General features: G+C 37.1%; 1 protein-coding gene and 1 pseudogene across 1 annotated transcript in view; both read right to left on the minus strand.

The window, feature by feature from the left end:
- Window positions 1–18,129, minus strand: part of LOC132282375 (uncharacterized) — a 43,274-nt gene extending 25,145 nt beyond the window's left edge. Inside the window, exons 1-6 of the mRNA XM_059784032.1 lie at window positions 17,951–18,129; window positions 15,687–15,859; window positions 4,487–4,618; window positions 4,348–4,398; window positions 3,143–3,239; window positions 2,884–2,930 (exon numbers count right to left, since the gene is read on the minus strand). Coding sequence (XP_059640015.1) covers window positions 2,884–2,930; window positions 3,143–3,239; window positions 4,348–4,398; window positions 4,487–4,618; window positions 15,687–15,859; window positions 17,951–18,005 — 555 coding nt within the window. The 5' untranslated portion in view covers window positions 18,006–18,129. The remainder of the gene's footprint in view (window positions 1–2,883; window positions 2,931–3,142; window positions 3,240–4,347; window positions 4,399–4,486; window positions 4,619–15,686; window positions 15,860–17,950) is intronic.
- A 1,204-nt stretch (window positions 18,130–19,333) lies between these two features.
- LOC132282657 (putative disease resistance RPP13-like protein 1) lies at window positions 19,334–27,021 on the minus strand (annotated as a pseudogene).
- Between the last annotated feature and the right edge of the window lie 690 nt (window positions 27,022–27,711).

The raw sequence follows: 27,711 nt of genomic DNA on the forward strand, positions 1-27,711 counted from the left end.
TGAGCCCTAAGTTCATGTAACCCTAACCTTTGTATTTCTTTTCTTGGGGAATTATTATGTTGTAATTAAATTGTATGGCCTTGCGATTTCTTAATATATACATGCTTGATTTGATAAATTAGGGTTTGTATTGATAAATTCTTCCATTGAAATCTCCAATTGATTGTATGTCTATGTATGATTAATTAGGGATTTTATTCTTCATTAGATGATTAGAATTTAATTCTTCCATTGATTCTTTATGAAAATTGCATGTCTAGGTGTGATTGATTTAGAATTATACTCTACACTAATACTTCTTTTAGTTGTATTTAGTGATGGCCATAGCATGAGACTTAGTTGATACAATTGTCAATTAATTTGATGGATAAAGGCTTAATCATGATAGATTGTTTTACAAATTAGCTTATTTGTCATTAGTTAATTGTAGTAAAGTAGGCAATCTGTGCTTGATTATTTTAATCCATGCTTCTAATTACAATTAGTATTATCTTCTTAATTGATGTGTGCTCTTATTGGATACATTTGTGAATGTGTATGGTGGGTTATGACGTAGTCTTGAATGGGTTTTACACTTTAGTTTAATTGTCATTAGGTAGACAATTCATTCTTGATGTTGATAATCTATGCTTACAATTGTGATTTGTGATGATAATGTGACCACATCTATAATTACACTAATAAATTCCCCATTAATTGAAAGCATATGGTTAATTGCATGGGCTTAGTGGTGAATCCTAACCCTAAGACTCTCTTCCTATCTCTTTAATTCTTAGTTTAATGTCATTTCTATTTTCATGCTTTTAATTGAATTTTAGTTTAATCACTCCACCAAAATATTTTTCTCTCACACTCTTTCTCTCTCTCTCTCTCTTCTCTCTTTTACAATCTAATTAGCATTAAAATCAAGTTTAGTCCCAACACGTGTTCAATCCCTTGGGTTCGATCCCTTCTCACTTCATACTACATAGTATAAGTGTCTAGCGGTTTACAAATGTAAACTATGATGCCCGCTTGATACCATTTCCAAAACCAAAGTGTTGTGCATTATTTTGTGCACACGCTCGGGTCGCATCAATACAGTTGGTAGGGCCCTTGTGTTATTTAGTTGACTTGTATCCTTTATATAAGCCTACATAGGCTTATTAGGTTTGGTGTGTGAAATATATACATGCAAGTTCTCTCTCTCTCTCTCTCTCTCTCTCTCATGATTTGAACATATACCAAGAAGCACAAGCCATGAATCTTTAAGCAGATCTCCTTCTCCATTTTGAACGAGCTCTAACCTCATTTAAAAACCCTAGAAGTCAATTCTACTAGAGAAGCCAATAAAGTCATCAATCAGTGAGGTTCAAAATGTCTTTATGCAATATCAGGGCAATATTGGAATTTAAAATTTTTCCATCACTGACGTAATTATTTTCCGGTTTTGGCTGAAGCTAACCGAGGGGGAAACTGATTTTTCCATCACTGACGTAATTATTTTCCGTTTTTGACTGAAGCTAACCGAGGGGGAAACTGATAAAAGATGTGTTTTCAAGGGAGGTCAATGCAATTTGTCAAAGGATAACTTACTGTCATTTACCCTAATAATAAAATTACATAATTGTTTCATTAACCAGTCAATCCTAATGCTATTAACATTGTTTATTTTGCCAGACAAAAAACTGGTTTATCCAAATTCCAAAAGATGTTACTGATACTTCCAAATTTGTGAAGTAACTGTGTATTAGCATGAGATGTATCAACTATCAAGTAACACCTACAGCATGAAAGAAAGGAACATATCCCAATTTATTATAAGTTCCACAAAAATTATCTTCATATGTTCCTTTTGTACATAAATATTCAAAATGACAAAGTACTCATGCTGCAAATGTTGTTGTTTGGGAAGTCATGCACTTCTTCTCAATTGGATTTGCTGAGTTGATGGTTTTATTTGATGCTGCATAGTCTGTTGATGGTAATTGGCTCAGGGTTGAAATTTCCAGATTTTAGTGTTGATGGGGGCTGGTTTTGCTTCTCTGAAAGGGAGTCGGTTCAGGTTACAGGGATTAGATTTCATGATGTGGCGGGTTCCTTTCATCAATGTTTCAGTTGTAGAGCTGGATTGGTTTCATGTCAGACATTTAGTCTTTAGTTGCTTTTATTTTGTATGGCTTGGGTCATATTTGTTTTTATTTTGAAGCTTAGGTTTGGTGGATGGTAGTGGATTAATTCCACTTTTTGACATGTATTGGAGATTTTCTCTTCTTGTAATTGTATCACTTTTGAATATTTATAAAATTCAAAAATACCCATTCAGGAAAAAATAAAAATAAAAATAAAAAATAATAATTATGAAAAAACACCCAAAAAGTCAAAAGGTGTCATCATGCCTCAAACTTCATGCACGTCTTCTGTCTGGGTCTATGTAACATGGCCTGGCCCTAGGATACAAAATTTTTACCAGGTGACTCCAACTCATGCTTGAATTTTCAAGGATTTATCGACATTTGAGAGTTAAGGTAGGAGAGAGAGCTGGGAGAGACAGCTAACTACAAATGACCAAGGGAAATCATATTTACAATCCCATTTAGTAAGACATGTCTCCTAAGCTTTCATTTCCATGTAGGACTGTGATAACATTAAGGGGAAATTAAAATGAAAGTAATAAAGAGACAAATAAAGTAAGACAACCATTTGATAGGCATGTCAAATGTATCTTGAAAATCAAGGCATGCAATCTCCCCTACATACATTTATCGCCCTGATGACGAAGCAAATGAAAATTTATTAACTAGTTTCCAAAAAAATAATAAAGCAAGTCAACTACAATGACATTCTGTCTTAGTTAGAATGTCTTGAATAGTTCCAAACTAATAAGATAGATGCCTAACTGACCTCACTTAGAAGAGCTCGGACTACTTTCTTCTCGACAAATGATATACCTATATTCACAAACTTGAAGTAAATAATCGAAGAGAGTATAAAAATTAAAAAATTAAGAGATGCTACTTTTCTACTTCAAGTTTTTGGTATCTATTATTAAACCCGAAACATTAAAAGACAGCCATCAATATATAATCATAAGAGAATGCAAATGTCCCAATCATTATTGTGATTATATTGTTTTGTACACAATGCAGTATGGACATAGTACCGCAATATCGTGAATCTGCAAGGAGGCTAACAAAAGAAATATAGTCATCCGGTGATCTTTTCTGTCCTTCTTGTTCCTCTATCAGATTATATGCTATCTGTAAAGATATAAAAGAGTAAAATCAGCAATTCTCTTTGATCATACATAATGCAACACCGTTCATTTGAAAGAACCTTTTCTACTTCAAAGTAAACAATTTGAAGAACGAGATTGAGCTTGCTGCAACTAGTGGAGCATGAAAATAGGTCATGGGGGGAAATTCAAATAGTGGAAGGCCATGCTCTCCTGGAATTTAAAGCATGGATGTCATTAAGGATAATAATATATTTACATGAATAATGCCTTCTGAATTCTGATATAGATTTTGCTATGGGAAAATGTCAAAATTCTAGCACTTTGACATGTATTCAAAGCTAATACTTCTCTTTGAACCTCTAAAATAGCCAGTATTTACATTTCCCCTGAAGCAAGTTTCAATTTTCGTTCTTAACATTACTCTAATGGTGTAATGACTGTAATTATTTATTATGGGAATAACTATGTACAATCAAGTAACTAAACAAAAAAACCTAACGCGGATCTTCTTAGTTAAAATCCATTTTCTTCAAGTTCCTTCCACAAAAATTTAAATTCTGCAGTAACTAGTTTATTAAGGCTTTATGCAAAGCCAGCATTCAACTTGTTACAACTACAAGGAGTGGAGAAACCGGGCTGAAGATGAATCATTTGATTAAAATGCGTATAGCAACATTGAACATGCAGCCAATGTCGTCATTTATGATATATCAGCAGGCAAAAGAAAGTTAACTGATGTCACTAAACTCACTGCATTAATCACTACAGAAAACTATTTCTTTCAAAGCTTTAGACCTATTCTTTCCAACTTCACCTTTTAGAATCACAAACTCCCACCATTTTTTTTTTGGCAACTGAAGACCCCCCATCTCCCTACCCCCAAATAAATAATCTCGTAATTTGAATAAATAAATAAAATTCCCGTCCTTTCTTTTTAGTATCATATAATAATAAAAACCTGAGCCAGTTGTCCAGTAGTATGTGTCCTGGTTAACCACCCAGTCCATAGGGGATTAAAGATGGTAATTTTATGGAACTTCTCATGTCTCAAGAAAGCATCAGAGAGCCATCGTAGAAGAACACATGTAGAATATTCATCTTTAAGTTTAATAGGATAACTTGAAACTCACCTGGCTATCCACAACATTGTGCAACTTGATACCATACTGAAAATACAATGCCTGCAATGAGGGAAATATTCAATGCCGGGAAGAACATGTGATACATGATACACAAAACTTCAGGAAATTACTAAATCATTTCCAGGACCTCACTGTCCCGTTTGCAGTCGTGAATAACTTTTGTGATGTAACTAGACTCGAGAGCAGGCTTACAGGCTTTCATTAGCTTTTTCCCACCCTGAATAGCATCAATCAAATAGATACCATCTGGAAAAGCAAGCTGGGAAAGAAAAAAAAAGGATTGATGTCAATAAGAACTAATTCCTTATAAACAAGCTCGACTCCCACTGAATTGAAAATTCAGACGCAAGTAGTCAACATAAAAATTTGTTAAAGCTTGAAACTCAAATACATATACAAAGATAGCAAAAAGAAGATCTTTATCTAATTGAAATATCAATAGAGCAATTTGTAGTTATTTTGTGTATTTAAGTAATGGATCCACACTTGGTGGAAGAAGAAAGGACACTGCTTATTCTTGATGTCAAATTATGTACATGATACATAGGATATTACTTTCAGATGCTTGATGAGCGCTGAAAATATGCATATTCGAGCCCCTAAATATGTATATGTTAAGGCCTAAAGTGATACTTCTATCCATAGTTAGACTAATTTATGGTTAATGTGTGTTTGTAGGTACTTTCCCAAAGAAATGGTTAAAACCGGGACTTTATGATGATATCGAAGCTTACAGAGTCGTTGCCGGTCATTCAGAGCAAGCCGAGAGCTTAAATGGTGAAGTTTGAAGAAATTCAAGCCCTAAAGCTCAAGCCCAAGTGATGAGGCTCGAGCATTACAACAAAGAAAAGAAGAAAAGTCAACAAGGCCCAAAAGCTCAAGCCTTGTACCTTGAAGCTCGAGCCTTACCATAAGGTGCTCGGGCCTTAACCAAGGGTGCTCACGCCTTAACCCTCAAACTCGAGCATAAGGTGTTGGAAATTAAAGAGTTGATTTAATTGCAAGGCTATGCTCCCAGGTCTCGTGCCTCACCTCCAGGATCGAACACCATCCACTAAGGATCAAGCACTAACAACTGAGGCTCGAGCCTGGTGTCCTAAATGCTCGAGCCTAGTACCTAGTGCTCGAGCCCATGAAGCTTGGATCGAGCAATGTTAAAAGATTTCAATCCCAAAAATATTCTAAGTGTTGAAAAAAAAGACGCTTCGGAAAATAGTTGAAGAACATTGGCTAAGTGTCAAAGTGAAGATCGAGCACCATTTATTGAAGTTCCAGCCTTGGTCCTGAAGCTCGAGCCTGAACCTTAAAGCTCGAGCCTTCCATGACATGTCAGATTAATGTTGCGGGATTGCTCTCTTTATCAGCCGTATCTCATCCCAGTTGGGTCAGAAGACCTAAAAGCCCACCAAATACTATTTTCTTCTATAAAAGAAGGCATAAGCCTTAATAGAAGAGGTCCAAAATTTCAATCTCTTTTACGGTGTTATTCAGAAGGCTGAAGGTGTGGTTGCTTTTAGGATTCCTACAACCTTAGAAGTGAAAATCCTGAGAAGAGAAGTGTCGTCCGTGACGATGGAGATGAACTCAACACAGATAATATCCAACCTTGTCATGAGTAGCTAATTCCCCTCTTAAGGCATTGATGTAACCCAACCTAATATTATGGTTTGATTGTTTTAACTCTGGGTTAATATATGTTTTTTCTTGATTATATGACTATGAGCACTTGAGACAACTCAAGTGGTTTTCATGCTTTAATAGATTATAAACTGTTACTCGTTGTCTTAGATGTAATAGTCTATTTTCTATTCTCAACCTACCTTATTGGACGTTATCTGGCGGAGCCTTGCCGACCATAAGAATAGAGGTCATATAACGGTGTTCCAATGTATTTTGTAAAAGAATGTTTTCATAGTCTATGCTTAGGAAAGGTGGATTGTTTGCAACGTAGTTAAAGTAGTTAGAGTAGGTAGACGGACAGTCCACGCTAACCGTGGATAGGTTATAGTTAGCTAATTTTGTAAAACATCTTTCTCTAAAACCCGAATTGAACGAATGTTATTGAGTTCAATTCATTTAGAAAATATCATTGTTAAATTCCAAGAGTTAGTATAATTAACCCTAGTATGATGATTGCGGTGAAATCAAAGCTCTAAGATTCCTCTCTTTCTGATCATTCAATTTAGTTTAATTTGTTTTATTTAATATTTTGTTTTAATTCGAGTTTGTTAAATCGTGACAACCAACAAACTTTCCAACCAAGTTACCTGTAAACCATGAAATTAACTTAAAGACTAATACAAATTCCATCTCCCTGTGGGTTCGACATCCTCTTTACGTAGAGCTATCCTACACGATATCGTGCTATTGCAAGAGACATCAACAATGCTCCTCCTATCTGATATCGACTTCATTCTTATCTGTGTGCGTATTTGTACTTAGTTAACCATTATCATGTTAATGGATTGGATTTATTTGCTGGTCATTTTTAACATACACAAGCTTTTCTTTTTCTTTCAATCTGTTTCTCTCAGCAGTTTGCTATTTCTCACTGTTCAGATACTGTAGGTAGAAGTCCAAAATGACTGTTTTACCCTCATTAATACTCCTAATACGCTACCCAAATCTCATTTTATTCTTCTCTTCTCTCTCTCTCTCTCTCTCCACCTCCTTCCAGCACCACCACCTCCTCCCACCACTTCCACCATTGCCACCACCATAACCATTCTCCTTCCACCTCCTACAACTAGTACCACCTCCTCCCACCACAACTGCAACCTCCTACCACCACTGATACCATTATGACCTCCTCTCTTCTCCACCACCGACACCATTACGGGAGCTATTCTCTGTCTCTTTCCCCCTTACCCCTACTTCCCCCTAATTCCTCTCTCTGTCCTTCAAAACTGAAAGCAAAAACATTCAAGACCTGCCCTCTCTATTTGGAAGAAACAATTAAGGAAATTGTTGATGTTAAAAACTGAAACTGCCTCTGTATTCCTAGCTGAAAACACCTCTCTTAAGTGTGTGCAAAACAGAGGGAGAGATTGATACATTCTCACTACTTTCTTCAACTTCACACTTTCTCGCTACTCTCTACAATTTTAGACTCTCTCTCTCTACTCTTCAATTTCAGACTTTCTCTTCCTACCTCCAATGTCAGACTTTCTCTTTCTAGTCTCTTTCTCACGATTCCGACATCGAAACCGCATGTGAATATGGATACAAAACTGCGCCAACCACCACACTGTCGAGAAGGAGATGTTTGAGTGTTAGAATGTTTATTTGGGTCATTATGTAATTACCCATAGTAGTTAGGATTATTGTGTAATTAAGCAATATTGTGTAATTAAGGTATAACCCTTTGTCCTTTATATAAGCCTCATTTAGGCTGAAGGGAATATACAATATAAACAGATTTCTTTCTCTCTCTTTCTCTCTCTCTCTCATGAATCTGAACATGGTATCAGAGCTATATGGATTCAAGGGTGTGGGAAACGACAATTGCGTTGCCCTTGTATGAGATTGGAATCGTGATCGAAATCGTGAGTGTGTTGTTGGTGTCTTTGCCTGAAGTTCTTGTCGCCGGCAGGTTGAGAACATCATTCGTCGTCGTCGTCGTCAGATCTGAAACCTCCTTTGTCGCCATCAGATCTGAAGCCCCTTTGGCCGCTCGTGTTGTTGCCGCTTTGGTCGTCAGCAAGCTAGTCGACATCTACCGTCGTTAGTTGCAGAGGTGAGGCTTCATCGATTCGTCTTTTCTCTTGGTCGGAAGTTGCAGAGGTTTTGATTCGGTGTGGTGTCGCTGATTATTGCCATCGCCGCTGCGTGCTTGCCGGAGTCTGTCGGTGGTGTTGTGGAGAAGAACAGCCATGTTTGGTTGCGCGGTTATGCTATTCCAACCATGGTTTACTAAAACCGAGATAGCAGAGACCTGGTTTTGATCCGACTCGGTTGACCAGATCCGACCCGGTTGCCAATTCTGCAATTTTTTCCCAGGTTCGTTTTTTTTTACGTTCTTCATGGCTTCCAATTCAGACCTGTTATCTTCTACCTCCTTCAATCCCCCCATGACTGCAGTCAAGCTTAAAGGCAAAAATTACATTTTATGGGCCAAGTCAGTAGCCATTTTCCTGAAAGCCAAAGGCTTTGGCACTCATTTGGTTAAGGATAAACCCAAAAGCAGTGATGCTAATTTCAGTTCATGGGAACAAAGGGATGCTCAGATCATCTCCTTAATGCTGAATTGTATTGAACCTCATATTAGCTCCAACTTGTTATATCTGGACACTGCCAAGGAGATATGGACCCGACTTCAACAGTTTTATTCCGGTACTGGTAATATAACCAGAATTTATGAGGTGTGTAGAAAAATTTTTGATCTCCAGCAAGGGACTCACAGTTTAGAAGAATACCTCTCACGGGCAATGGGACTTTGTAAAGAAATGAACTTATATCAACCCATCACCTCTGATGTAAAAAGCATGCAACAGCAACGTGAGGATTTTAATGCTGTTCGGGTTCTCACAGGCTTGTCACAAGAGTATGAACCTGTTCGTGCACAGATTTTGGGTAGCCCTGCACTTCCCTCTCTACCTGATATGTTATCCAGACTCCAGCGTGCCACTTTATCGAGTGGCGCTTCAGAGGGTGCGTCAAGTGGTGTCACTGCTCCTCCTAGCAGTGACCATTCTGCCTTAGTTGTGAACCAGGGTGGCTTTCAGTCATCTCGTGGCGGTGGTGGTCGTTTTACTCATGGTCGTGGCCGTGGCCGTGGCCGTGGCCGTGGTCGAGGCAAAGGCAGAGACTCAAAACTTTGCACTCACTGCGGTCTTACTAATCACACTGTCAATTACTGTTGGGATCTTCATGGGAAACCGTCACCTTCTTCCTATACACATCAAGTGACTTCTAATGATGGGGATTCTTCTCTCTCTGTCACACCCACTGCTCCACATGTGGCTGTTGAGACTGCTAAGGTCACGATCCACAACGTTGAGTATGCTCAGTTTCTGTCTCAACAACGGCCTTCCACCTCATCTTCCATGGGGTCCTTGGCCCAATCAGGTAGTGCCCCTGCATGTCTTTTGTCCTCTAGTCAGAGTCCCTGGATTCTTGACTCTGGCACATCCGATCACATGACTGGTAGTTCTCATCTCTTATTTGATTTTCAGTCTGTTCCTTCCTCCCAAAGTGTTACTCTTGCTAATGAATCATCAACTAAAGTTTTGGGTTTGGGAACTATTCATCTTACCTCTTCTATGTCCCTTTCCTCTGTGTTATATGCTCCTCAATTCCCTTTTAATTTGTTGTCCATTAGTAAAATTACTAAATCTTTTAACCGTTCCGTTACATTTTATCCCACATGTTGTCTTTTTCAGGATCTCAAGAAGAAGAAGAGGATTGGTACAGGACTTGAAGTAGGTGGCTTGTATTACTTCAATCTTGCACCATCTCCCACGGCTCTTCAATCATCTTTGTCTTCTTTCTAGTGGCACTGTCGTCTCGGCCACCCATCACTATCAGTTCTACAGCGTCAAGTCCCCGGTCTTAGTCGTATTGAGTCCATGTCTTGTGAAACATGTCAGCTTATTAAGCATTGTCGTGTATCTTCAAACCGAGAGCTAATAATCGTGTTGCTAGTCCTTTCCAATTAGTTCATTCAGATGTATGGGGACCAATAAAACATATTTCTATTAATGGATTTCGTTATTTTGTGACTTTTATGGATGATCATTCTCGGATGACTTGGTTGTTTTTAATGAAAAATCGTTCTGAATTGTTTTCTATTTTCCATATATTTCACAAAGAAATAAAAACTCAATTTGGGTGTTCCATTAAAGTTTTACGTTCTGACAATGCCAAAGAATATTTCTCGGACCCCTTTGAGTCTTATTTTCATGCTAAAGGCATCATTCATCAATCATCTTGTACTTATACTCCGCAACAAAACGGAGTAGCTGAACGGAAAAATCATCATCTCTTGGAAGTTTGTCGTGCCCTTTTATTTCATATGCATGTTCCCAAACGATTTTGGAGTGATGCTGCTCTTACGGCATGTCATCTTATTAATCGAATGCCCTCATCAGTGTTAAAAGGTAAATCTCCTCATTCTATTCTATTTCCCGACTCCTTATCATTTAATCTGACTCCGCGGGTCTTTGGATGTGTGTGTTATGTCCATAACCTTGGACCCAGTCTTGACAAACTCGACCTTCGTGCCACTAAGTGTGTTTTTCTTGGGTATTACTCAGAAGGGCTATCGTTGTTACAGTCCTCATTTTCAACGCTATTTCACCAGTGCTGATGTCACATTTTCTGAGTCTCTCTCATATTTTTCTGATTCTACTACACCTCTAGATATTACTTCTGAGCCACCTATGCCAACGGTTCCATCTCAGTTTCCTGCTTCCGCACCTCCTCGCTCTGCTGTCCCATTGCAGGTTTATACTCGACGACCTCGACCGCCTACTTCGCTCCCTCCATCTCCTTCGGAGTCTTCGGATCCGACGCCTTTACCTGATGATTTGCCTATTGCTCTCCTTAAAGGTATTCGGTCGTGTGTTACTACTGCACATCCCATTTCTAACTTTGTCTCCTACCATCATATTTCATCCGCTTTATCTTGTTTTTTATCCAAAGTATCTGCTACTTTTGTTCCCAAGACTTTGTAGGATGCTCTCTCTGATTTGGGTTGGCGACAAGCCATGGTAGATGAAATGGATGCCCTTCACCGTAATGGAACATGGGATCATGTTCCCTTACCTCCGGGTTCCAAAACGGTTGGTTGTAAGTGGGTCTATACAGTTAAATACCTTCACGATGGGTCTATTAAGCGGTTGAAGGCTCGTCTAATGGCAGAGGGGTACACTCAGACTTATGGTGTTGATTATGATGAGACTTTTTCCCCTGTTGCTAAGATTTCTTCTATTCGGGTTCTTATTTCCATTGCTGCCAACTATAACTGGCCGTTGCTTCAATTGGATGTCAAAAATGCCTTCTTACATGGTGACCTGGTTGAAGAAGTTTATATGGAGCAACCACCTGGGTTTGTTGCTCAGGGGGAGTATCGTCACACTGTTTGTCGCCTTAAAAAGGCCCTATATGGATTGAAACAATCTCCACGGGCTTGGTTTGGAAAATTCTCTGAGGCGGCATTAGAATTTGGTCTTAACAGATGCCAGACCGATCATTCGGTATTTCACCTGCGCACTAAAGCTGGCTTCATTTTTCTTGTGGTGTATGTAGATGATATTGTGATCACAGGTGATAATTTTGCAGGCATTGCTAAGTTGAAGTTGTTTCTGCAAAATCGATTCCACACTAAAGACTAGGGTAAACTTAAGTACTTCTTGGGTATTGAAGTTGCTAAATCCGAGGAGGGTATTAGTTTATCTCAATAAAAATATGTGTTGGACTTGCTAGAAGAAATGGGTATGTTAGGTGGTCGTCCAGTTGATGCTCCTATGGATTCAAATACAAAACTTGTGTCTGATGAAGGTGATCTATTTAATGACCCGGGCAGATTTCGTCGCCTTGTTGGGAAAGTAATTTATCTCACTATCACTCGACCTGATATTTCATAAGCAGTTAGTGTTGTAAGTCAGTTCATGGGAACTCCTAGAATGCCACATTGGATTGTTGTTCTTCGGATTATCCGATATCTCAAGCAAGCTCCAGGTTTTGGGTTACTATACAAATCAAATGTTCATCTCAGGGTAGAAGGTTTTACAGATGCTGACTGGGCTGGTTTTCCTTCGGATAGGAGATCTACTACAGGCTACTGTACATTTGTAGGAGGAAATCTTATTACGTGGAAAAGTAAAAAGCAAACGGTGGTAGCTTGATCTAGTGCTGAAGCTGAGTACAGGGCAATGGCCCATACCACTAGTGAGTTGACATAGATACAACATTTTATAAAAGAACTTGGGTTGACAGTTGAAGCTCCTACTCCATTGTTCTGTGATAACCAAGCAGCTGTTCACATTGCATCAAAACCTGTGTTTCATGAGAGGACCAAACATATTGAGGTTGATTGTTACTTCATTCGGGAAAAAATATTAAGTGGGAGCATCTCTACTCCATTTGTGAAGTCTGAAGATCAACTAACTGATATGTTTACCAAAGCACTGGGTCATAACCGGTTAAGGACTATCTATTCCAAGCTGGGATTATTTGATATATATTCTCCAGCTTGAGAGGGAGTGTTAGAATGTTTAGTTGGGTCATTATGTAATTACCCATAGTAGTTAGGATTATTGTGTAATTAAGCAATATTGTGTAATTAGGGTATAACCCTTTGTCCTTTATATAAGCCTCATTTGGGCTGAAGGGAATATACAATATATACAGATTTCTTTCTCTCTCTCTCTCATGAATCTGAACATTAAGCATACATGCCAAAACTCAGGGAAACACAGTGTGATTTGGCCATTCTTTTATGTCGCATGTAAAAAAGTCAAATCTCAAGGGAGGTCAGTATATTTTACCCAATACTTCAAGTAAAATGACAAAAACAAGATTTTTACGTGACAACTCCAAGGAAAAAAAAAAACCACGGAATCTAGTCCAAGCCGATCAAATCCATTATGGGAAAGAAGTATTACAACTAGGTTGACTAACTTCTAATACCCCTAGAAACTCCTAGTTACCTCCTGCATAGACTAATGCCAAACTCTCCACTCGAGTCTCCAAGCCGTCCGCTTCGTCAAAAGATTCAATCTTCATGCAATCTGCTTCTCCACAAGAATCACAGGCACTTTGATCTCCATGACCAGATGTCCAACCTTTGTTTTCATTGTGTTGAATTTAGTTTGGTGTTTTAGCCTCCATAAGCACAACACAAGTATGAACAAAACCTCAAACACATACTCTCACCAATGATGAAGTATGATTCAAAGAAAAACTATAGCATAGAATTGCTAGAATGCACTCTATTATGCACTATATGCTCAAAAATAATAATATGTAGCTCGATATATTTTTTCTGAACATAGGTGTTCAGTATATAGAGTATAAAACCCTTAAAAGACAAGGTTTAAAAGAGATTTAGTTCTACATGGAAACTAAATTTCGTATGGTTTGATGAGTTAGCCAAGTGCAGGTCGATAGACACAAGGCCCAGTGGCGTTCACTTTATCCCTCAATCAATCAAGGTGCCATGTCCTTATTCAATTAGGGTTTTGTTTAAGGGAAATTGTAAACAGTTTTACGCACCACACAAAAGGATTTTCAAGATCAAAACATGCAAAGTATGAAACTTTAATTGAGGAATGCATAAAGCATAATGGTGAGTGCATGTGAGTATATTGAAAACATGAACCCTAAAATAGTGAGTGAACATAAGAGTGTAGTATTTACCTTTTTGCCCTTGATTGCATATTTCCTTTCTGAATTTGATATTGGAGAAGAGGTAACCAACTAAAACTAACTATCTTCTAACAACTAAAAAATTTCTAAAAATTAAACAAAAATACAAACTCAAGCATTTGTAGTATGATTTGACAACCTAAGTCCTATTGACTTAACAAAAAGGAATCACTAGAGTCTATTTTATATTTCATTTGAAGCCAAAATTATCCTATTAGTGGTAGTTAGGAAATCATAGATCCCCTACAAAGAAAATTTTTTTTTTTTGATAAGTAAAAAATTTTAAAAAGAAAGCGCTCAGAAGGGGAGCGAAACCCAAATACAAACGAAAGGCCAAAAAGCGACTCAAGCCTTCAAAGAGGCCAAAAAAACAACAATCTCCTCAATAGATCTATAATCTCTCCCGGAAACCCAACAAAAAAGGGTGGAATAATAGAAAACTTGAGCATAGAAGAAGGCTTCTCCTTTCCATCGAAATAGCGCCGATTTCTCTCAAGCCAAATACACCACCAAATACAAAGAGGAGCAGCCCTCCAAGCATCCTGAATGAGAGCCCCCACTGAGAAACCTCTCCAAGTCTCAATCAACCCACTAGAGGAGCGAGGCATGACCCAAGGGATCCCAAACAAACCAAGCAATAAATCCCAACACTCCCTAGCCAAGCTGCAATGAAACAGAAGATGATCCACAGTCTCCTCATCGCTCCGACACAAGTAACATCGATTAACCACCACCTGATTCCTTCTTCTCAAATTATCTTGAGTAAGAATCTTACCCAAAACAGAGGTCCAAGCAAAGAAGGCCACCTTGAGAGGAGCCTTAGACCGCCAAATAGACTTCCAAGGGAAAGGGCCTCCAAAGCCAAGCGAAAGACACCTGAAAAAGGACCGAACCTCAAAACGGCCTTTAGAGTTAGGATCCCAAAGCCAACAATCCGAATCCACAACTAAAATCACCTGGCAGTACAACAAATCCAAAAAGCGAGTGACCTCCTCAATCTCCCAATTCTGAAAATGCCTCCTAAAATGAACATCCCAAGTCAGTCTCCCATTATCAAGATGATAACAGTCAACAAAATTTCATCTCGTGATTTCTGAAAAATGTTATTTTCCCCTCTAAAGACTAAAGGTATCAACTGAAAGTGAAAAAATCATTAAGTGCTACCTCAAAAGAAATGCATCTAATAAAGGAATCACACCTAGCTACTCGTGTACACCACTACTATGCTGGCTGGATTGATTTATTTAATAAATACACAAGTGCACTTTCTTCGATTTTAGCAAAACTTAATGGGAGAATATTCTAACTGGTTTAGGCTTAGGTTGCAGCTAGGACAGATTAGCCTAGTTAAGTTACAAACCAATAGAGTAACTGTGTAAAGTGAAACAAGAAAAGAAGAAAATACCTACACAAAAGCTATGGAGGAAAGGAAATCCAAAATCCCAAACACAAACACAAAAATATTGAAATGATGAGCTTCAATGGGGTTGCGATAAATCCTATGTCTAGCTTATATCATATTGTACATATAAATTATTGGCGAGTTTATCATCACATGAAAAGAAGTTTAAGGTTTTTGGTAGTAGATGAGCTAAAACCAAATGCTAATCAATTATACCATCCTACTATTTATAGAAAGTTAACGTTCATTTATTACCAAGAAAAGAAAACAAGTGATTTTTCATATTGTTGGTGATGTGAATTGTATGTTCTGAGATGGAATCATAAGCAGTATGTTTGGACATGCATATGCATGTAACTGAACATCATTACGTATATATGGCCTCCATAAAGAAATAAAGAGTTCATACTTGTTTAAGTATCAATTTGATGACTTAGAGAACATTCAATTTGATGACTAAGAGAACATTCAATGACATAAAATCAAAGGTATAGCCCATTATATGAAGTAGAAAGTTGTCATCTCTGCAAAAGAAGTATAAAGACAAACATAATACCTGCATAATGCAAAGAGTTCCATATCGACTGAGGTCAACACCCTCACAATCAAATCCAATAACCAACTGTCTTTCCGGAGAGGGATAGAGAAAGTCAGTTGGAAGTTGAGATGCATGGGTGACTATATGAATTGGAACCAGTGATAGAAATTCATGATATGGGTGCTTGCCACCTGTATTATAATATTTAATAGTCTTAGAAATCAAATATGGCAACTGCTAACATCAATATCTTCAAAAATAAAAGAGCTAGTGAAATGACAACAGACAGATTAAAGTTAAATGAGATGAACTCCAGTCCTGATTAAGGAAATAATCTTTGTATTCCAATGGCAATTGTCCCCCTTAAGCATAACATTTTTTTTTTTTTGGGATAGAATTCCATATGTATAATCACTTATTTCACAATACTTCATGTTTAATTGATGGCCTGATTTACTTTGAAAACAGGCTGGGATGCAGGAAGATAATAAGTCATATCATAATTCTTTTCATTTTGCCATGTAAATGTGCAAAATGTCATGTACCATTAGGAAATGCCTAAATAAAAACTGTAGGTTATTTTTCCCCTTCTCCAGGTACATTATATTTAATTATCCTTTCCATTTCCCAACATTTTTTTCTAGAAACACAACATTTGCTTTTTCATTCCACTATATGTTCACATATTTCATTTTTTAATAGGTACAAACCGTACAATCAAATAATAAAACATTTTTCAGGACAATTGATTCATTATTTTTAAGCGTTTCAACAGATTTTCACTCTTTCGCAAATAAAATTCGAAAGTGAAAGAGTGATTTCATATCAGATTTTAAGGACAAACAGAACAAACAATAAACAATTACTTCTTTTTAATTGAAGTGGTAAATGATCCTGTTTACAGCTACATTATATTTCATATGGTGGGAAAGGAATGATAGAATGCATAATGATAGAGTGAGAGAGTCTAAGGAACTAGCAAAGTGTATTCTTTGGGAGGTACTTGATGTTATGGGGGTATGCCTTCAGGACATCTTGTAGTTTACTTGTTTTGATGGCTAGGTTTGAGAGCTTTGTGTATCCTTTTTAAGGGTATTGTTTTTGTTTTGGTAAGGGTATGCCCTTACTTGTCTTTTGTACCATATTGTTCATATATTTAAATATACTCCTTCATTTAATAAAAAATAAAAATAAATAAAAAAATAAAAAGTGGTAAAACAATAGAGCGAACAGATAGCACCAAAACAGGACAATTTTCAGGAAAAGGAAGTTATATCTGATAAATGGAGTAACATAATTCAACTTTCCACAGGCCCGAAACAAATAAAAGCCCACAAACAAAATCACCATTCCAGAATTAAATTTTGAGGATTGATGGAGCAACAACTGTTAAAAAAATGCAAACAAACACAATCATCATAAGGATGCATACATGAAATGGACTTTTAAATGATTAGATGATGCGATAAGGTCATATCAACCTTGGGAAAACTATAAATTTATAACATAAATTTAAACAATAGTCACTGCAACAAAAACCGCAAGAGAGACCAAAGGTAAACATATGCCACCAAACATCAACTTTCTAGGGGGAAAACCCTAAAACACAAATCGAGTGCGAAACCCACATTCAAAGACAAATGATGATCAAAATCCAGAGGTTTTTTTTTTTTTTTTTTCTCAGATAGTTGCAAACTCTGCAAGCACTCAATCCCCGCAAACCAAATGCATCATTTGAGTCTGGGGCTCATAGAAAGCAAAAACCAAGTTTCCCTCACTCAATAGCAAAAACTGGCAATGACCAATACCAACCGAAAAAAAAAACCACATTCAGAAACAGGCGATGATCAAAACTCCAAAAGGCAAAAATCAAAACCAAACCCACATTCTAAAAACAGACAATGATTAAAACCCATAAAGTAAAATGTTCCAGAGAGAACCGAAAATTAACAGTTAAAATGAGAGCAAGCTGAAACTATCGCTACTATATACCTGACTCAAGGACTCATAGAAAGCAAAAACCAAATTGCACTCACTCAATAGCAAAACCTACATTCAGAAACTGGTAATGACCCATTAAAAAAATAATAAATAAACGCAAAACACGAAACCCACATTCAGAAACAGGTGATGATCAAAACTCCAAAAAGAAAAAATCAAAAACCAAACCCACATTCAAAACACAGACATGATCAAAACCCATAAAGTAAAATGTTTCAGAAAGAACCGAAAATTAATAGTTAAAATGAGAAGAGGCTGAAAATATCGATGTTATTATATACCCGAGTCAGAAGGCAGAGGAATGTATGTCTGACGGGGAATAGTAGCAAACGCCATGAGATCAAAACAACTCCTAAAACATAAACAACAAAGGCAAAGAAAATAATTTTCAAAACAACAAGAACAAATCTTTGTCCGTAAAGGCAATGAAAATAATTTTCCAAACTTCAAACGTTATTAGAACTCACACTGTAGTTGCAACTCAAACAGGCCCCGTGTTTGTCGTTATTTGATATCTGTGTGTATTTTGAGTGTGTGAGATAGAAAAAATACTGTCCTCGCACGTGCCACCATCTGAGGAAAAACTTTTCAATCCTAATTCCTGAAAAATAATAATAATAGTAATAATTACGGGAAAGTTCAAGAAAGGGAAATTTCGTTTGATTAAAATCACATGATGTTTAAATTCAAAATAGGTAGAAATGTTTGAGCAAAAATGCATCCGATAAGTTAATGGTAACTACATTCAGGATGGACCAAGAAATTATGTGATGGGAGTTTTTTTTTTTTAAACAATAATAAAATAAAAAATGTTGTGAAGGTAATAATAAAGTTATTCACTTATTCTATAATTTTAATGAGATAATTTTAAAATTTTATAAGTATATAGTAAAAAATAGTAATAATCAATTATTGGGTCAATTTATTTAACCAAAATATATATATATTAATATTAAAACTTAATTTCTATCTAACCCATACCACCTAATGTTTTTTTTTTTATTTTATTTATTTAACCAAATATAAATATATATATATTAGCCGAGATGGGCCATATTTCATGTATTGACAACTGTACTTCTGAAACATCCTAATTGTGTGAAGCCTCATGGTTTAGGTGTCACAAACAAAGTATTTTCTGCATGAAGACAATCATTTTCTGCATGCTAGGTCGTACAAGGTTATATATATTGGACGTCTCGTTTTTAGTGACCTTAAATTTGTATCTAGGTGGACTTGGGATTTAACTCATTGGGGTTGATTATTGTTTAGAAACTAAAGTTGATTTATAAAAATATTTTAAGCCTCATGAATATGGCCTTTTATTAGGTCCTCTAATCCTCTTTGAATTCATAATCAATTTTTCTTCCAATTCATGTTTTGATCTAAAACTTGAATTTGAACTAAAGCTTCAAGGAGTTTGAGCTCAACAGTAAAAATGAGCCAAACAATCGCAGCTCGAGTTTTACAAGTAATATCCGGGTCAAGTTCAAACTCAACAAAAAAAACTCGAATTTGACTGTTGAATTCAATCTCAAGCTATCAGAGACCGGAAGCTCGAGTTTGACTAGTAATGTCGAACTCAACTAAAAATGGAGTTTGATTGCTGAGTTCAATCTCGAACAATTCACAAACCGGATTAGGCTCTACCTACTCTATTGCAATTCTACTAAAATGATATATTATATACATGTTAAATTGCTACCCACATTACACAGCCTTATTTTCCTTCATCTTTCAAAACAAATCAAATCTAGTGTCCTCGAAATGAAATAAAATGTCAATTACATCAATGATTCTAACAAATAAAAACATCCAAGCATATCATAACTCTCTGTGCAACCTGCCAAAAAAAGAGGAAATAAAGTTAGAAACTAAACTAGTAACATTTTTTCCATTTTATTTATTAGAACTTGATAAATCGTGATCGTCCTTGCCATAATCCCATATGAATATTGTCGGCCACATGAATTCTCTCTTCTTTTCTTCCTTTTTTTCTTTTTTTCCATTCTTTTGTATTACACGCCATCTCACCTATTATATTTAACCTTTTAAAATATATTAGAATATATTAGAAGTCAATACATGACTCGTACAATACTTACATAGGGAGAGATGTCCGTGTGATCCTCACTCCGGCAATTAACTGTTCTGGAACATCAAAAAAGCCTAGGTAAAAAAACTGTTCCCATCACACTAGATGCAACATATTTTTAAGCTATCTACACAAATTAATATGAAACAAAGAAAAATAAGGGTAAAAAAAAAAAAGACTTAAATCACTCAACACATGTAGCTCAACTGCAATGGCATGAAACATCAATTAGATGCATCATATAACTAGTTTTCAAATGCCTCAAGAATTTGCAAATCAAAACAAAATATAATACCATTAAGGAGATGAACAGAGACATAATAATTGATACCAGTACAGAAACTTTAATCCTATTCCTAGAAAACAACATAGAACAATCCAAATATATATTACAGCAATGTCTAATCAAGCATACAAAACCCCCATCCATATCCCTGCGATATATGCTAAAGCATATAACCAAGTAAAACTGATTGAAAGAGTAATCAATACCCTAGGTTATTTCTCAACAACCACTAGTTTTAGTATAGATGAACCTGATTCATGTTCAAGTTCCTATACATAGAGTACAAAATCATGCACATGCATGTTCAGTTAACAGCACGATCCTCCTTCAAATAAAGGCAGATCAGAAATTTAAAAACGATGCATTTTAGACCCCTATGAGTCTATGATGAGTAGATAATTCTGTAAGTGAACAGTTATGTATGGACTAATAAATGTTAGCACACAACAATGAACCTCTAAATAAAATACTGTCTATCACAAATACCGACATTAACTTTAATATTACCTGCTGCTTAAGATTATGCTCAAGTATAATCTCATCTTTTTTGGACTAAACTTATTTGGAAAAACATCAAATAATTAATGGAATTTGATATGGTTTTTGGGAAGCTTAAGTGCTGAAATGTTTCTTCCTGTCTAGACATTTCAGAAGAGGCAATGGAACTATTTATCGATCATCTTTTGCAAAATGGTTTGCAATCAACCTTTGATTCAGGTTGGATGATCCCTGGAGGTATATTATAGTATATATGTGAGTCAGTTCTTGGGCTTTGGTTAGCTTCATGGAAAGAATCGAATAACGACGTCATCCAGACCAATTATTAAAATCAGACGAGGAATATACAGAGGCTTGCAAAACAAGGTTTACAGCATTGGCCCTACCATGAAATTAAAAAAGAACAAAGAAGGATGGCATCCTTCCGGGTTATAAATCATGAAAGAAATTTAAAGGATTTCTTACTCTCGCAGTTTCGAGAACAGTTGTTATCTTTTCGGTGATTGATTACGGTTCATAGTGATAAGGTATTTAGGCATCACCAGAGGTCGCAGTAGTAGTATAATTATAATCATCTTCAAAAGGACAGAGTGCAAGATTCAATATTGCATTGATGATCCCCTTTTTGGGCCATGAGGTAGAATTAAACATCAGGCCTTTCTAATTACTTGGAAGGGAGATCAAATTATGAAATCAAATCACACAGCAAAGCAGCTTAGGGGGCATCCAGGTACAGTTGATGTAACCAAGTTCGCCAATTCGTTATCAAACTTAAGATGCTAGGATTACATTTACGCTAGGTCCAATAGGTTTACAAATCATTAGATTAATTTAATAGCATATCAAGTGAACAAGTCATTAAGATATAGCTTCCAGATTATCATCATCATATGCTGTGAAAGAGGAGATTGGTTTGCTTTTAGTTTATAATCTTTCCTTTTCTTTAAAGAACCCCTGGAGGATAGGTCAGTGCTCTGTGTGATACTTGATAAAGAAGAAGATTAATTACATCAATATAGCTATATACGGAAGGAAGAATGATAAAGAGCTTCTCTATAGTTCAATAACATTACATGATTTTGTAAAGCTAGTTGATTGCCAAACATTAAAACAATCAAGGAGACAAGGACAATTTGACTCTTTGTGTGATCGAACGGTCATTAGATCACTGCAATTTTTTTTATGTTTGCAGCAATATTGAAGTGTCTTGTGATAAAATTATTTGCTTGACTTCTTTATTGCTATAAACTCATTAAAAAAATAAAAAAATAAATCCTGTTTTAACTATGATGTATGTCAGTCCGACAAGAATAGTTAGTAGTCAAGGACACTATCTAGAAATATTTCATGGGGTGATGCAAGAATTAAGCTTCATCTTAAAGTCAATGAACACTTTCTATTAGAGTTTGGTAATCTCCAGAAGAGATTAAGACAAAAATCATGCCATGGAGAGGATGAAGAAGAAGAAGAACAAATGTTCTAGTTCACAGCAATGCTGAAGAAAATACCTTAAGATGAACAAAAGAATATTCTCGTGTCTTCAATGAAAGGAATGGAAACTGGTTATATGAGAATATTTCTTCGGGTTGCCCATTCTCTGAGTGGAACTTAACATCATGAGATGACAATTTGATGCACAAATCTTCAGTTGAAGTCTGTAATACACAGAGTCAAATGAAAAAACAAATGCAAAAGAGCAGAATCCAGTTCATAGCCGGCCCATGCTCCCACAAAATACTCCAATGACAACAACACAGCTAAAAAGTGCATGAATATCCAAATGTTCCTTGAATGAAGAAAAGTATATTCTTAATCTAAAATGTGCAAATACTACTTGTTCCGTTCCAAGAGGTCATTAGCCGACAAATGCACTCCATAAATGCAACTTTATTGGCTATGTCTCAATGGATAGAACAAAAACAACTTTTTTAAGGAAAATCTAAAACCCAAATCAGAATATGCACATCCTTTAAAGTTTTGTTTTTTTATTGATGCACATTGAGAAGGAAATTGCATGTGTTATGAGGAGATGATAAGATTAAAAGAAGAGCCATGAGACTGAGCTTACCACTTATAATGTAGTAGGGAATATCTATCAGGACGCAAGGGATGTCGGCAATCTTGGGCCAGTAATCACCTCCATCCTCCAAGCACCGTTGCTCAAGAAGTGGACAATCCCTGAACTGAAAACTTCGAAGCATGGAAGGCAGCCCTTCCTCGGGCAAGGATCGAAGTTTAGGGCAGGCTGAGATCCCTAGATGTCGAAGAGAGCTGAGATTTTGGAGTCCATTGGATGACACAGATTCCAAATTAGGGAGATTTCCAAGGCGTAATTCAGTTAGAGTTGGAGGAAGTAGAAAGCAGTTGTCATGATCGTCAGGAAAGGTCACCAGCTCTGGATATACAGCACAAAGATCTAATTTTTGAAGAGAGGTGAGTCTGTGCAGGCCCCATTCAGACAAGGGCTTGACTTTTCCACAACCGGTAATAAAAAGTTCAATTAGATTGGGGGGCAAATTCCCTTGAGGAAATGACTCGAGACTATCACAGTCATATATGTCTATGGATTCAAGTGATTCAAGACTTTTAATCTGATCAAATGGCAACGACCTCAGATTGTCACAGCAGGAGATAGAAAACACTCTCAGGTTGGGAGTGGACAAGCCCTTTTCTGGGAATGACTGGAAACTTGGACAGTGAATTATTTGGAGGTATTCGAGGCTTTGAATCTGGTTGGTCAACAATGATCTCACATTGTCGCAACTCTCAAGAATAAGTTTTTTCAGGTTCGGAGTGGGCAAGCCTCTTTCTAGGGAGTCCAGATCACAACAATATATTTCCAGTTCACAGAGACTAGCAAAATTGTTTGGATACCCAAGGAACATCCCAATGTTTGGCCACTCAGAAATGGTCATTCTTTCAAGTGACGACATAATGCTGAAGTCCTGTAGCACAGTGTCTGAAACAGATTCCAAATTTGCACAAACAGAAATCTCAAGAACCTTAAGGGTGTTGGGTAATGTGTCAGTGGGCCAAGACCTCAATGATGAACAGTTTTTGATTTCCAAGACTTCAAGACCAGAGATGCCATCAGGCAGGGACTTCAGGGCCTCACACCCCACCATCTGAAGTCTTCTAAGCGTGGGTGAGACACCTGTCTTTGGAAAGCAAACAAATTTTGGACACCAAACAATATCCAAAGATGTGAGAGACGTGTGGCTGTTCAGACCATTTGGCAACTTCTCAAAATTGACACAACCATCTACATATAACTCCTTTAGATTGCAAGGCAGCCCTTGATCTTCTTTTCCAAAGGAAACAAGTTCGGGACACGACTCAACATGTAGTCTCTGTAGGCAGACAAGAGTTTGCCATGTAACCCAATTTTGCCACAAAGCCACCAGTTGGTTGCATTCTTTAAAGACAAGAATTTCAAGTGCTACCAAGAATTGCATGAATGCTTCCTCGAGGTGAGAAAGCCCTATAATACTCACAACTTCCAAGCTGGTTAGAGAGGTCAGATCACCAATACTTTTAAGCACCACCTCGTGACACTCTCGCAAATCTAATTTTTGAAGAGAGGGAAGCCTTAAAACTGAAACCCTAATCAACTTGGGACATTTCCGTATAGTGAGCTCACGGAGGCAAGGGAATTGTGTCGCAGCTTCTTCAACTCCGGTTGAACATGACCATTCTTCCCATGCCGGCATGTCCTCAAAGAGTAGAGTCTCGAGTGATGGAAAAGGAAACCCCAAACGATAATGACCCCTGCAAAACTCGACCCCTAGTTTTTTCACTTCATGCATGCCTTGAATGCATAGGTTTTTTAGCATGCATAGTTGCCCGAGTGGTGGTAAAGAGCTGCATTTTCTACAACCAACAATGGTCAAGTTTACTATTTGAGAGAACGATGGATTCTCCATCCAACTTGGAAATTTTGTGCCCCCATAGAACTTAAACGCGAGGCTTTTCAAGTTTCCGTGAGGTTGTAGCGTGTCCAGTACATCCATTTCAAGGTTTTCATTTCGGAAATCATCGAAGTCATTACACCATGCCAACTCTAATTCATCAAGGTCTTCCTTGGCCCTTAAATTTGCCTCTTTTGCTTCTTGAAGATCCTTCACATTTTGCAACTCTACAATAGAAACAATCCCCCGTAAAAGCCTTAGATTCCTCAACTCTTTAAGTCCTAACCCATTATTTTTGCTCACAACAAACTTTGACAAAGTCTGCAGATTTGTTAGTCTACCAATCCCTGAGGACATCTCTCGTAATTGCACAGTATCAATAACATCAAGGTGGCGTAAGTTAATTAAATTTCCAATACTTGGGGGCAACACACAAAGATCATTGCAATTGTGCAATAATAGTGTTTGTAAATTGTAGAGAGTACTCACAGATTCAGGTAACTCCCTGATTGAAGTTTTAGATAAATTAAGATACCTTAGATGCTTCAAATCACCAATTGAGTCTGGTAGCTTAGTTATGGAATAACCAGACAGAGATAATACCCTTAAGCATTGTAATTTTGGCAATAAATCAAGCAAAACCGAGTTTGCTAAGTAAAAGTCTGACCACTTTGGTAGATGTGACATTCGCAAGGGTTTCATCTGAATTGGTAATGGTAATAGAGTTCGCAAATGCTGAACTTTACAAAGAGGCCTGAAATTTTGAACGCGCTCAAATCGTTGACGAAAATATGACAAGTGCCGAGCTCGTTCAAGAATTTCAGATTGCTCATTACCCTCCAACTTACCCAACCTAAAGCATATATCCCCAGCAACATGTTGAGCTAGATCATTTAGAAGGTCATGCATGACGAATCGTGATTTACTAGCTGCTGATTCTTGGAAAAATATCCTAGAGAATAGGTCATCAAAGCATACAACCCCAAAATCTTCCATCCGCTTCTTTCCTTTTGATAGATGCAAAAGACCTGCACCCATCCACAGCAAAACTAGTTCCTCTTTGTCAAACTCATAACCCTTTGGAAATAGTGCGCAGTAAGCAAAGCACTGCTTCAAATGAGAAGGGAGATAATGATAGCTCAACCTAAGAGCAGGAAGAATGCCACTTCTTTGCTCGGGTAAATCCCAGATCTTGCTATTCAATACATTTTCCCACACTCCTTTTTGTAGTTCATTGCGCAAGAGGCCTCCTAGTGTTTTTGCTGCCAAAGGCAATCCTTTACATTTATTCACAATTTCCTCCCCAATTCCTTTCAAATCTGGATGTGCATCAAAGCTGCCTCTCCCGAGTGCATGATGAGCAAATAAAGATAGACATGCATCTTTCGACAGCTATTTAAGAGAGTAAGCCGTAGACAGACTCATGGTTGATGCAACCTTTCCATGGCGGGTTGTAACAATAATTTTGCTCCCAGGTGACCCACCCATAAAAGGACTTTGTAGGACCTCCCATTCTTCATTCTTCTCGTTCCAAACACCATCCACAACAAGAAGAAATCTTTTCACTGACAAGTTCTTCTTTAGTTCCTCCTGCAGCGTATTCAGACCCACGTAGTGATGAGGCTTCGAAGTGATTTCCTCGAGAACTGTCTTCGTCACTCTAAAAACATCAAAATCATCAGAAGCACAAATCCACATCTTCAGATCAAAACGACCCACTAGACGTTCATCATCATAGACCAGCTGAGCCAGAGTTGTCTTACCAATACCGCCCATGCCCACAATGGGAATGACAGAAACACTAGCTTCATCCCTTAGCAACAACTCAAGTATAGCCTCTTTATCATTTTCTCTGCCATAAACACGACAATTGTCTACCAAAGAACAACTAGTTTGCAATCGTTCTGTCACAATGGTCGACTCAATTTCGACATCAATCGGTTTCAAATCCAAGCAATTCATTTGGGTTTCAATATCTTGTAATCTAACATTAATTTCCTCCATCTTAAGTACAGCACTAGTAGTTGGGATGAGGTTTCGTACCTTATTACCAGTGCTAGCTTCTGATTCTGTCATCAGCAGAGCTTCTTGGGTAGCGAAATCGTCCAGCAAATCATCCAAATCGTAGGCCAAATCACTGAGTTCATCAACCCACTTCTTGACTCCATCATTTGTCAGTTGGTTCATCTCTGCATCACCCAGAACAGCACCAATTTCGGGCAATCTTTGCTCCAAATTCTTCAACTGAGTATCGATTCCCTCTCGACGTGCATAGTTGAACACCTCGCGAGAGACCAATTTCTCAAGCAGCCCTTGAATGATCGGCCCGAGAAGGGTTTGTGAGATCCCAGGTACATCCTCCATTGTTGATGGAAATGAAAGCAATCAAAGGAGAGAGATATGGGTTTGTGAGGGCTTTGAGCGATACGAATGTTTGGTCCTTCAAATTGAACCAAAAATGCAAGAACAAGAGGGTCGATGGGAGGTTTGATTTTGAAAAGTCTTTGGAGAAGAGTGCGTCGAGTGAGCAGATGAGAGACGCCAAGGAGGCTTCAATCATTTTGACCACCAAGTATTTGAATAGTTATCTTTGAAAAGTCCAAAGTGATTACTTCAATAATGAGTTTATGACATTTTCAGGACTTCATTCTAACACAACAATTTCATCATTAAACTTCCACGCTATTTACGTATTTTAAAATGTTAACCGATGTTAATTCTAAGTTTGCAACAAACGTAATTTTGAAGTTTAATAAGAATTAATTTCACAAAAAACTATTCCAACGTGCCTCAATTTTTAGAAATACAAGAAAAGTTAAGTAATTTATCTTTTTAATTTTAATTTCACAAGAAATTCTTACATTCGTTTTATTTTTACGAGAACTTAAGCACTCCAATTTCTACTTTGAAAGGTTCCAATATCACTAGATTGCATGTTGAACTTTAAGTTGCTTCTTGATGTGTGTATATATATATATATATATATATATATATATAAAATAAGTCATAATAATAAATCAAAGAGATAACTGCAGACATAGGAATCAGTACAGTAATGAACACATTAATTCTAGCACCAAAAAAGACAACATAATCAAACATTTTCTTAATAGAAACTTTCCAAGACTAATCTGATGCAGTTTTTTTAAGGTGATGAAAAAACTGAATCTAATCAAACCAGTTGGATCGACCTATCAACATTCCTACAACCCAACCATCATCTTCAACAACTCAAAATTGTGACATCTAACTGTT

This window comes from Cornus florida, unplaced genomic scaffold (genome assembly GCF_030987335.1).
Source record: "Cornus florida cultivar Cherokee Brave unplaced genomic scaffold, ASM3098733v1 CherokeeBrave_3.0.0_Hap2_Chr11, whole genome shotgun sequence".
NCBI lineage: Eukaryota > Viridiplantae > Streptophyta > Magnoliopsida > Cornales > Cornaceae > Cornus > Cornus florida.